This window comes from Antedon mediterranea, chromosome 8 (assembly GCF_964355755.1).
Source record: "Antedon mediterranea chromosome 8, ecAntMedi1.1, whole genome shotgun sequence".
In the NCBI taxonomy this organism is placed as follows: Eukaryota; Metazoa; Echinodermata; class Crinoidea; order Comatulida; family Antedonidae; genus Antedon; species Antedon mediterranea.
The window spans coordinates 14,407,588-14,420,444 of NC_092677.1; the positions used below are offsets into that span (position 1 = coordinate 14,407,588).

At 31.3% G+C, this 12,857-nt stretch overlaps 1 protein-coding gene across 1 annotated transcript; it reads right to left on the reverse strand.

Moving 5' to 3' along the window:
- Positions 1–892: 892 nt before the first annotated feature.
- Positions 893–12,523, reverse strand: LOC140057114 (uncharacterized). Its single transcript, XM_072102656.1, has 12 exons — positions 12,211–12,523; positions 10,626–10,699; positions 9,505–9,692; positions 7,372–7,425; positions 6,841–6,900; positions 6,183–6,242; positions 6,043–6,090; positions 5,650–5,760; positions 4,567–4,620; positions 3,724–3,819; positions 2,781–3,269; positions 893–2,509 (listed from the first exon to the last, which is right to left on the reverse strand). The coding sequence occupies exons 3-12, from the start codon at positions 9,687–9,689 to the stop codon at positions 2,251–2,253; spliced, it is 1,416 nt and encodes a 471-aa protein (XP_071958757.1). The 5' UTR covers positions 9,690–9,692; positions 10,626–10,699; positions 12,211–12,523; the 3' UTR covers positions 893–2,250.
- Between the last annotated feature and the right edge of the window lie 334 nt (positions 12,524–12,857).

Below are 12,857 nucleotides of genomic sequence, written 5' to 3' on the forward strand. Positions count from 1 at the left end.
TAATAACATATTTAAAAACCCACTGTACGGGAGCTTCAAGCACCACAACATAACCAAAGCGCATGCGAATGAACACATGATTACGTTAAAACTTTATAATTTTATCGTAAGAGCAAGGTAAGAATAATATTGTGTAAAACAACCTGCCCAATTTAACACAATGTTAAGGCCAATCTACACAGACAAGCGGTAACGGTAAGTTTGTTTTTAAATAATAAAATTTGATTACAAAATTGCATCGATTGGTACAGATTTTTTTATGAATAAATTAATACATATGATTGCTGATATCAATTTGATTGGTGCACGTGCTTACAATTGAGGGACTAGTGCTGTTCCGCCATACCATGGTTGAACTATAACATGAAAGCCCAAGTGGTCTATGGTTAGGACATCTGCATATCAAGCAGAAGGTCCGGGTTCGAATCTATTTCTCATTGAATTATTATGTAAATTAGGTTATATATGCAGATGTTTAGAACATTATGTACTTCCAGTACCCAAATAACGCATGTCTATTAATATTATTATGTACAAATGGTTAATTTCTGCTGCCGATAACATTTCTAACAAGAAACATTTTACCACATAGATTTACCTCATTCAATTTTTATATTAGGATATATATTCAGGTGTTTAGAACATTATGTAATTCTCCGTACCCAAATAACGTATTTCTGTTATTATTTACAAACGGTGTAGTGGTTAATTTCTGCTGCCGTATGACATTATTAAACACGTATAATGTTAGCAACGATTTCCACGTGGATTACCTCATTAAACTTTTATGATGCAAATTATGTTATAATGTATATGTTTAGAAAATGTTTAATTCCTTCCTACTTAAACTTGTCATTGGCCAACTCGCTTACGGTGCGCTTACGTTCTCGTGTTACGTCATAGTGTGAACCAAGCTTTACGACATTCCTTAAGCAGTTACACTACCTACTGGACATGCGCAGAGAGGAATAGTATTATGATACAGATACCAGCCTCACTCTAGTATGTCGTGAAATACGTGGATTTTACTACCGTTACACACACTGAAATTGGCGTCGTATGCCTACATCTTTTGGATTAATATTGAAGAATACAAATTAAAAGAAGAATGCAAGTCTAAAGATAAGGACATTAACTGGCGTAATGGTTTATTGATATACCACACGAAGGTACGGTAGGTGTTCAATTCATAGTTCTCTGTCATATAAAAACCACTTGCAGCTGCAACGCATTGGCTTGTATGTAGGTAGACCAAGTCATCGTGTACACTACGTGAAACATTGTTTTTATTATCAAGGTAAAAATTCTATACTACGGTTACTACACAGATACTGTTTATAAACGTCTACTTCTTAACATTCGTGTCGTCTATAGCCTATTTACCATACGTGTTTTGTCCGTTCAAAATACCCTCACTGAACGTTTTTCAGCGATAATTAGTGCACGAATTCTCTCAGCAAATCACGACCAATATATTTTTAAAATGTAAATAACTATATTTACAATCGCAGTTATTAGTCAATAAATAAATGTAATGTAACTCAAGTGTATAGTTCTACTAAAATATTGTACTATTTATTCATTGTATATATCAACACTGCACAAGATATGATATAGAATGATTATTTCCTCATTAAATAGAAGAGATTTTACAATTAAACAAATATTTAAAAAAATGTATTAACAATATTAAACATCAGGTGGTTAAAATCAGTATCGAAAGTATATATATAGATAATACGATTAATTTTTTGTTTGATATACTATTTATTCAGGCTTAGGCCTATATAGCGTATAACGCATTTAGGTAAATATCTCAATGTGCATAACAGAAACATAATATGCCAGAACATTAAGAAACTATAAAAATTAACCTTTAAAGTGGAGGTCTAAAAATAGTATGTTTCAGATATAATATGTCTGAACGATAAAGATGAGGATAATAATAAAAATGAGGAAACACATTTAAAAAAAATACATCTCTAAATAAAAACATTAAACATAATTTATACAGTAAAAGATTGATGTGAAACAATATTAATTAAATTACATAGTGGTTGGATGGAATTACATGTTCCTATGCTATACCACGGCGTTAGGCATAATAGGATTTTTCCAGCATACGGTTGACAGTGCATACAGTTCAGCATACTTTTGAAATAACTTTATTATATACGATAAAGTTCCCTCGTAATCAAATAATGGATTACCCTTTTTTTTGGCATGTTATTGGAATGTAAAGAAAACCACTTAGAAACATGGTTTTGTTCGAAGTCTTAAAGCACCGGATCGATTTAGTTTCATCAACAGTTTGAACTCCTTTGGAAGATCGTGACCCATGTCAAATTCGTCAATAAAAAACTTTTCGTAATAGTGATAACGTGTTGGATTTCCATTTGGTAACTTACTATATGGATAAAAGCCGTAAAGAGAGATTGTCTTACACAGTGGAGCAGCAATTGAATATAGAAATAGGCCAGACGAAGGATGTTCTGTGATGTCCCAAAATCTGTAGAAAAAAGAGTACTATTGATTGAATAATTGAAATTATTTGTAAAGGTTTGATTTGATGTCATTTGATTACCGAAGACAGTGTAAATGGTTATCGTATGATATTAGGATGAAACTTTCTAATTTCTGTTGTTTTCTGTAGGAAATATATCTATCTCTATATCGTCGTTTATTATCGCCATAGTGTAAACATGTCTTTAAATAAACAAGCATGAACTGTCTTTCACGTGTATGAATTGAACGAGAATGAATTATTAGAGATCACTTACTTCATTAATTCTTCACTTAGCGGCTCCGATGGATGCGTTATTGTTGAATTAAAATGTTTACCTATAAGACTTGTAAACTTCTGATTTAAGCTTCCATATTTTGAGAACCAAATAATTGATTTATCAATAGTTTTCATACTGTTGTATATCCTCCGGCATGAATCATTGTACTTTTTAATACATTTTAATAGAGTTTTTGTACCTTCGCCGTTCAATGTCATAAAGTCAACTTTTGAGCCAACATCTTCTTCAAAACCATCAATAGGGGCCATGTTTGATCGCATTACAAAGTCATGGGCGTCTATCTCTGGTCCGCAGTAACTTCTATCTAGAATACCGCCATTTCCAATGACAGCACAAGACTCAAACGGTGTATGCATTTTGCTTTCTAGCTTCCGCTTGCGTTCCTCTGTCTGTTCTTCTGTATCATTTAAGATTAGTGTAGTTACTGTTCTTTCAAATGATAGCCCACTTTTGACCAGGTTTTCTCTGTATTAATTTAAAAAAGAAACACAATTTAGGTAACACTGAAATTCGTAAACGTCTGATATCTTTCTCTCCTTTTTTCAATCTTTACTTTTCGGATACTAGAAAATTATTTCTTTAAGCAGTGTTCGCTGTTATAACTTATTTTATAACACTTAAAATTGATCCTTACCATTTAATTGGCGAATTGCGTACGTACCGTGCATTATTTCAGTTTTTCAATATTTTGAAAGATGTTGCTTTTACGTAAAAACTCATAAATGTGTATTTTCCTGAATATTTATGTATTATGTATCTTTGACATCCAGCCACTGAATTTCATTTTCCGTAAGTTGTCTTCATTTATATTTTTATATTTTAAACATTGTTTAATTCAACTTTGTGCTGCACTTATGATATTGTTAATAGCCTTCAATATATTAAAAAATACTCAATGTACAGTTATTGATATGCTTACCGAATATGAGTCAAGTGATCTTGGTTGATGTGCTTGTTTAGAGATTTCTGGAGATTAAATTTTATTACATTTGCTGGAGGATAGTTCTTCACATCTCTAAGATACACAAAAACAAAATAAGTCACCAATTAAAGATAATGTGTACTATCATTTGGATATTCAAGTTCTATTCAGTTCTGGTATGAATGTCCTTTGCATTGGGTTACTGGTGCGTATCCGACAATCATAAGAATCCACTTAGGCCTGGCTCCTATAGCCTATAGCAAACAACCCACCAGTTGGCCTAGTGAAAATATCTTCACTAAAAATGCTTGCTAAAGTCATTTCATTGACATCTCAAAGTTCAACGAATCTCTAGTAACCAAGAAAAACTACTTGATGATGATGGTGGTTTGTTGGGAGGCTCCCACCTGAGATCATAGTCTGTGGATTATACCATTTGTGGAGAAGGGTATTCAATGAAAATTTCTACTTTTCGTGGTATATTTCGCTCTTCGAGGAGAAAGGCTATTGTCGGTTTATCCAGGTAAGCTAGGTAAGAAATAGACTACCAACACCACTGTTGGTTTATGTAATTTCTAAGTTTGTACACTATATGCTATGCTCAATATTTTATCTCTTTCTTTTTTATTTATTTTATTGTTTGTTTTATACAGTATTTCATTGTATGTATTATGCATATACTTGTATTGTTGGGGAGACTACAGGTATTGCTTCTAGTGCGGGCCTCAGTTATTGTTAAATAACTGAATAAATGTGTATGAATGAATATACATGTGAATGCTCTGTTGGATTTTTTTACACAAACACATAAAAACTTTTATAATGTATATAATAACTCACCTTGGTGGACCTTCATGCGGATCTAATTCAAAATTTCTTAACCCGTCTGACAAACTAAAAATATGAAAAGATTGTATATTCAATTCAATTTCTTTTTACTTCGGAAATATCATCCATATTACTAAACTTATAAACAGAAAAAGAAAAATCGTAAACTCTAAACTTAAGTATATTGATCTTCTAATATCATATTCAATTAGTGTCAAAGTTCAAACTCATATCTACCATTGTTGGGAGAATATTTTTAGACAGACTTCATCAATTGCATTAAGTGCATCGATGAGTAATGGGAAAACAGATAAATTGTCCCTCTGAAAAAAATGATTTTCCCCAGTTTTGCCATTTTGATGTTCCATAATATAGTTATTTCACTTCGAAACTAACTTATTTACCTGAAAAAAACTGTAATTTAAAGCAAAACAAAATGTCAGATGCCAGCCAACAAGGTTTCTGGTTGAATTTAACCGTTTGTTTTGTCATTTTATAAGTGAAAACATCTTCTTTTTCCGCAGAAGTGATTAACTTTATTAAAAGTACAAAGTGGCCCTTATTTTTGTGGAACAATACATCTTTAATGTTGATTATTACACCATGCCTTTGAAACTAATCATATTCATGATGTAGGCCTATTTAATATTAAATTTGAAAGATAGCTTTAGACTCAATGGTAGTTATGATGCTTTATATATTGTCTTTGTATGCATATTTGCATGTTTCAACCAATCACAATTTCATATTTGCATGTTTCAACCAATCACAATTTCATATTTGCATGTTTCAACCAATCACAATTTCATATTTGCATGTTTCAACCAATCATAATTTCATATTTGCATGTTTCAACCAATCACAATTTCATATTTGCATGTTTCAACCAATCACAATTTCATATTTGCATGTTTCAACCAATCATAATTTCGTATTTGCATGTTTCAACCAATCACAATTTCATTTTTACCATGTTGTTTAAATGACAATTATCATATCGTATCATACATTATAATTATGTCTCCATTGCATAGAAGGTGTCTTATTTGAAGGCTATATTAGGTATTATTAGTTTCAGATTGTAAGTGTACTTACTCTAGTTTCTTTTTATGTTGTTCTTTTTTAGGTTGTTCTTTTTTAGGTTGTTCTTTTATAGGTTGTTCTTTTTTAGGTTGTTCTTTTGGTGGCTGTCTATGAATATGGTCTCTGTAAACAAAATGAAATGAAAGCATTTTAATAAATATTAAATAACTTAAAACCAGTACTGTACCAATTTTAACACATCGCTTAATGGTCTTTCACATCTGTTCGGGCAAGGTTCTGGTCCGGTGTCAAAAAATAAAAACAATGTTTCGTTTTCACGAGGCTACGCACATATCGATTGGTTCATAGCCGCGTGAAGCGTCCTGAAAACTGAACATTGACATTGAAAATAATGATTTTCATAACTAAAATATGATAATGACGATAGAATTATGCAAAACTTACTTTAATTGCACTGTTTCAACTATTGGCTTAAATTGTAGCATTCCAGGACTAAAATAAAATAAATTAAATGAAACGATTATGTGTTGGACATTATTTTATTAAAACAATGTATTGTAATTCAGTAAGACGATACAACTTACCCACTATCATTTTGTTCTTCCATTGAAGTCAATTTGGAGGAGATTCTGTTTAAAGCATTCCTGGAAAAATATAATAAATTCGTTGGATTAAAACCTTAATTAAACTAAAAAAAATATATATTACTATTTTGTTTACCAAGTTACCTCCTATACGTAGATTCACAAATGATACCACCCATCCTAACCCAACGGTACAAGTGTGTGATACACACAAAAAATCAATAATTGCAACCCAATGTTTAAGTAAATTCTATTTTGATTAGGCAAATCCACTTCACAATTTTTATTCATGTTGCCAAGTATTATTTTTTAGTGATACAGAGTAATACATACTGTTTCATTCCTTTCATCCATTTTGTCTTGATGAAAGGGGGAGGGGGGGGGGGTCGGGGAAGATATATTTAGTTATTACCAACGCAACAATTTTAAACAATTTTAATCGCTTTTAATATGTTTTCATCTTAAATTGATTTATTTAAAACATTGTTGATATGTCCCTATTATGTATATAAATGTATTTTATTCCCATGCATATTATACTATGTGAACACTACTACAAAGAGTAAGGTAAAGTATTGTATGCATATTAAGTATAAATTGTATTACAATAAAAGTGGGACTAACCCACGAAAGAAAACAAATATAATACTGTACCTACCTTGATATTTGTTCTCTACTTCCTACTAAGTCTGGAAGATCTCGTAATTCTATACCATTTCTATACGTTGACAAATAACACAGTTAATTATGTAAACATCGAATGCTTTTTTAGTGTACATTAAGAGAAAGTAGTGTAAGAGAAAGTTATATTGTCCCCCTGAAAAAATAAATTATTTTTATTTAAGTATATCGTGTAAGATTTAAATACAAACAAGGTTAAATCTACATAGGCCTAAACATTAAAATTAAAGGTCATACATGGTTGAAGTTAGGCCTACAGTACTATACCCTTAAGTAATATAACATTTTTGACCAATAAATTTATTAAAAATATTTTGCTTGTTACTTGTCAGTAAATTGAAAGTCAGTCCGTCAGTCAATCGTCGTTTACAGACGTGTGCATTGCCGTAATATAATGCATTTTTTAATACCCTGTTGTTTCTAATCTCAAAACTTAGGTGGGTCTTCAATGTTATTTTTTCCGGTGATAAAGGGCCTACATATTAAATGTAAATTGTAAAATACATACCTGATTTTTTTATATAATAACTCGTCATCTTGTAAAAGTTTGGATAATAATTTTCTGTTGATAAATTAAAGTTGTTTATAAATACTTACTAGCACTAGAAACATAATTTGGCAACTACCCTACTATGCAATCAACTTTCCCAATAACCGATTCTTCTTGAGATCCAAAAGGTTCCAAATTATTTGTTACCATTAAAAACACATCCGGAATAGCAAATACCCCTAAACAATTATCACTACAAATCACGTCCTCGCCATGAATCATGGGATATTTTTTGTTCTATCTGATGCGTAGTTATAATTTATTTTTTGAATTATTGTACATACTATTATTTTTTGTGATTTGATGAATAAATGTACTTGTAATATCCTACTTGAGTCCGTTTTTTCTTACAAAATAAGTATTGTTGATTAAAGTTTGCGGTACACACGTGTATAATAATAATAATAATTTATTTGGAGAATACACTTTTACAACAGTGGCACTCGACCAAATGGAAGGTGCATCCAAGAGAAATATACAAAAAAAAAACATGATATAGAAAATAACAATTACAATAAAAAGTCGACGTAGGTCAACATGTCAAAACAATTCAACTACAGTAACAACAATACCATTGAACTGACACCTAAAAATACAAAATTACAAGAAATAAACATATAGAATAGGTAGGAACTGTACAATATAAATTGAATTGGGCAACAACAATGTAGACCTAACACTATAATGAGATAGATATCAATCATTTAGTGAGATAGATATCAATCATTTAGTTTGATTGATATGAATATTATCGCCTAGAACAATACATCTGTGTGCCCAAGCTCTTTTAACATAGTGCTTACAGTAACAATCAAAGATATTTGATATGGAATCGACGTCATACATATAATGATATATAATATAATAGTTCTGAAAAGACTGTTGAGTATCTGACGTTTCGATCAATAGGCCTACTTTGATCGTTCTCACTCGATCCAGATTATATATACGTGGTGTACCGCAAACTTCATATCAACATATTGATTTCATGCAACCCTTAAACAACAAATAAGTATAAATGTTTTTCAGTTGGTTTCAAGAGGATCAAATCGTTGGGTTAACGGAATTATAAGCATTAGTATCAGTATTATATATAAAATTAGTAGTAGTCAATTTGTAATATGTAAATGTTTTGGGCACGGGATAACCATATTCCGTTCCCTGTGAACGTAAGCTTAACAATGATACTGTGAACTTTTGTTTGGATGGCCTCGAGTAATTTAGTTTGGTTGGGTGCGGGCGTCTGATGTCATCATGCTGACTGAATAGAAGTGCGTAATACCATAATTAATTGTTTCATTCAATCATACACAAACAAAGAAAATTCTATGAATAGAAAACCACAGATATACGCCGGTAGTAAAGCTGATTTAGAAAGACACACTGGGCATAGTGACAAGTCAGAAAAGTTTAATGTGAAACCTAGACCTACTTAAATAGAAATACAATTATCTTCCACAATCATACGTTATCAATCAATCAATCAATTCAATCAATTTCTTTTTATTTCGGAAATACCATCCATATTAATAAACGTATAAGCATAAAAAAAATTCGTAAACTCTAAACTTAAGTATATAGAATGCTTCTCCATCATCATTTTATCTTTACACGACGAATATACCAGATTATCAGTACTGTATCTCCGCCTACTACAATATTTGCCCAGTATTATAGGAAAATTAGGCGATACAGCATTTCATTTGTATCACATGGCTGTTAATTAAGGTTAAGAGTTAGGTTATGGAATGTGATACTAGAAATACATGTGGTGTTGTATTACCGAATATTCCTTGATACTACTGAGCAAATCTAGATACAGTACCGAGAGTTGGTTGACATTATAAATAATCTAATATTTAACCATGGAGGTAAAACAAAATGATATGCCCATATATGGACATGATGATGTCATATCACTACTATATTTGGGAATATCACTACCATAATTAAGCACAACTATTTGTTTTGTCTGTTTGTAAAATATGACAATAACAGAATTCATAATTGTTTCCCAGTGCATACATACATACGTTGCTATAACTATAACATGCAAGATGATAGTTAAATAAATTTGAATTTAATACTCACTGTTGATCAAACTGGTTTCCATTTGTCATAGAGTTGATAAGCGCGTAAGTTTTCAGAATAACCTGTTCATTGCAGTCTCTATTATGCATATTGATAATCATTCCTAATATTACCAACGTACTCGAGAACACGAGTAGTAAATATATTCCTATCCACTTTGTTTGTATTGATGACCGTCTAACCATTGTCTGTATCAAAGAATAAAACATTAAACATTAATAAACATTATTATTCATTTATTTAATGATGGCCTAGTGTGTCGCACACAATCGAACAAAATCTACAATAATGAACAAAATCACTTAAGCTCTGTCTACACTATCAAACTAGTTTGACAAGAAAAGTATGATGTGCCCAAATTTGGTAGTGATATGCTTAGATATGGTAGTGATATGACATCATTATGTATCATATATCATGGGAACATCACACGTATCACTTTAGATACGACGGCACGATGTTTTAACATTTGAAATTCTGTCGAAATATGACGTAAAAAGATTTTTTTTTTTGTATAATACTAGTATTGGTAATGTTGAAAATATTAATTCAAGTTAGGTTATGTCTTCAATTAATTAGTTCACAGAATATGACTTCTGTGTTGTAGTTTTATTGTGTCTTTATATACAGTAAAATTAAATAAATGAAATACTTGGCCTACAAAGATTCGTAATACTGTATTGTACACACATAGAACTACAATGATTCCTGAAACCATATACTGGCCACAAACAAACAAATATTTATTTACCAAGATAAATAAATGAAGCTATTTAATGGTATTTAAGGTATTTAAGTCTTTTTAGCACAGAACTATAGATTTGTATTGAAACAAAAAGTGTATAAAATGTATCAAGTAGCAACCCCCATGAGGATAACAACTCCTAACAAGTCAATCTAACAAAAGGACACCGAGCTCGCCTTGCCAAGATCTTTTGATTTTATGTCTGGCTGCGACAAATACCAACAGTACATATTCTCCAGCGAGGATCGTATCCCAGTCACAGTTAAACAGATCTCCGGAGATCGGCAGGCCGTTGTTAGATTGCGTTGCCTTGGTCAAACCATTGAGACAACCCCACTAATGCTTTGTCTATTTCCAAGTGTTTAGCCATACTTACCACTGTTTTTGGTTCATGTACATGCTCAGTAGAAAATGTATACTACACGTTTAAGTATGCCTTTTTATAAAGCCCTGCAAGGAGAAAAACACGTAGTGATATGACCGTGGGTACATCACATTTTTTATCACATAAGGTTTGGTAGTTTGGTACTTTAGCCTCTAATAAGACATTTTAATAAAATTATAATTGCACCAATATTGAATTTAAACATTACTCTAATATTCCTTGGAAAAGGAATTGCAAAGAGCATTTGCCAACTAGTATTACTTGCTATTATTATATAACAGTATTTAAGATTGTTTGCACGATAGCTTCAACAATTCCCAAGTAATCGTCCTGAATTCTGTATTTAGAATATATCAGATATACCAACAGACCTTGCCTATTGATTTTTTAAAGAAAAATCGATATATTGGTTACGTCATAAAATCTTATTAAAGATGTATTGTCCCCTGAAAAAATAGTTAAATGTTTTTGTTGAATATTCCATTTTAATATTCACTTTAAATTGAAAGAAAAAAAAAAGGTAAAATCGACTGGTTGATTTTAACCGTTTATTTTGTCATTTTATAAGTGAAACATTATTTTATTTTTTTTTTCTACAGAAGTTATTAACTTTATTAAAACGGCGAAATGGCCCTATTTTTTTTTTTCATTGTTTTTAGGGGACAATACATCTTTAACATCTCGAGTTATTTTATCTTCAATATGTAACTAAATGTTAATTAACACGCCCTCTGTCGGTCGTCAAATTTTGGCAAGTTTTATAATTTTGGTTAATGATGCATTCCTTAGCCTTTGGTTCACACATCTCATCCCTTCTATTGTTCTTAGCCTTTTATAAGGCCTACCTCTAATCCTACGTCACAAACCATTTCACACCTTTTCAAAGCAGACGCATTATCTCTTTATGTTTTGTAATTATAATCACAGTAGAAGAACTTTAAGTAGCTGTCTATATCATAAGTTGACATTTGCATTTCTTCTACTCTCTATTTATTCTTTATATTATTTAAAAAACTAAAATGTAAAAATAAAATATATAGTCTAGAATGTACAATCAAAGGAAATGAACCCCGATCAAAGTATTGATATTAACGTAAATTCTTTGATTACCTGACACGTCTGGGCTGACAGTAATAATGTCTATCTTATCATCAGGTTGTTCCCAATATTGCTTTTATTGAATTTTGACCTTTCTTGGCCTGAAAAGGTATGTTTTAGAAGAGTTTTGGGGTTTTGGGGATAGTTCGATATTGAGAGAGTTGACTTAATAATAAGAATATTAATTCGTTTACCCATGTGCGTTACGGTACACCAGAATATAAGCCCTACTTATACACACACAACATAGTTAGGTCCAAAAGTGGAATAATCATACTATTTCTAGTTGTATCCCGATAATAATGTAATCTAGTATTTACTGTTAAACTAACCTTTTATAATACTGATCTAATGTAAATTGACAGCCGTTTCTTTGTACCGTATCTGACTGTAGTTGTATAGTCTTATCCTATTATTCAACAGAGATTATTACTATAAAATATAACCTAATGTTTTCTTAAAACTACTGTTACATTACCTTTATTATAGTAACTTGCCAGTAAGGTCTGTTCTAGTAGAAATTGTTTCAACCTCTAGGTAAAAGCTAGGTTATCCCTTCAAACTGTTAACTGTAAAAATGTAACATTCCACTGTGTATAACTGTACTTCAGACGAACACAAATTCTTACCAGCCATTGTCAAGTGAATGAGGTTTCGGTACAAATTCGTTCTATATAAAAGGCAAGCAATCGTTTACAGTTTACAGTATATTGTTTGATGAATGGTTCCACATGGGTAATTTTCAAAGAAAGCATTATTCTGTATGAAGCAATCAAACACGCGACCTGTAATAGTAGGCATGTTAAGGTGCATATTTTAGGCAAATCCTTCAAATTGTGATAATATTTTGAAACTTTGCACAGTTATTCATTAGGGTGTCAAAAACATGAAATGGAAGGGTTGCACAAAATTTGGTCAGGGAAAAGCCGCCATTTTGGATTTCAAAATGGCGGACCCCAAATTTTCACTTTTCAGGTATATCTCTGCTAAAAAGGCACCTAGAGTTCTGATTTTAGGTGCAAATTATATGGTAGTGGGGTCACCAAACATATTGGTATAACTAAGATTTTGATTGCATGGCGGCCATGTTTGATTTCAAAATGGCGGACCCCAAATTTTCACTTT

What these genes read in the sequence shown, in the direction of transcription:
- LOC140057114 (XM_072102656.1), bottom strand. Translation starts at nt 9,689, where the DNA reads ATGGTTAGACGGTCATCAATACAAACAAAGTGGATAGGAATATATTTA. An exon ending in AGTAGAGAACAAATATCAAG is followed by an intron (nt 6,243 to 6,840) that starts GTAGGTACAGTA and finishes ATATTTTTCCAG; the next exon opens with GAATGCTTTAAACAGAATCT. An exon ending in GAAGAACAAAATGATAGTGG is followed by an intron (nt 6,091 to 6,182) that starts GTAAGTTGTATC and finishes ATTTTATTTTAG; the next exon opens with TCCTGGAATGCTACAATTTA.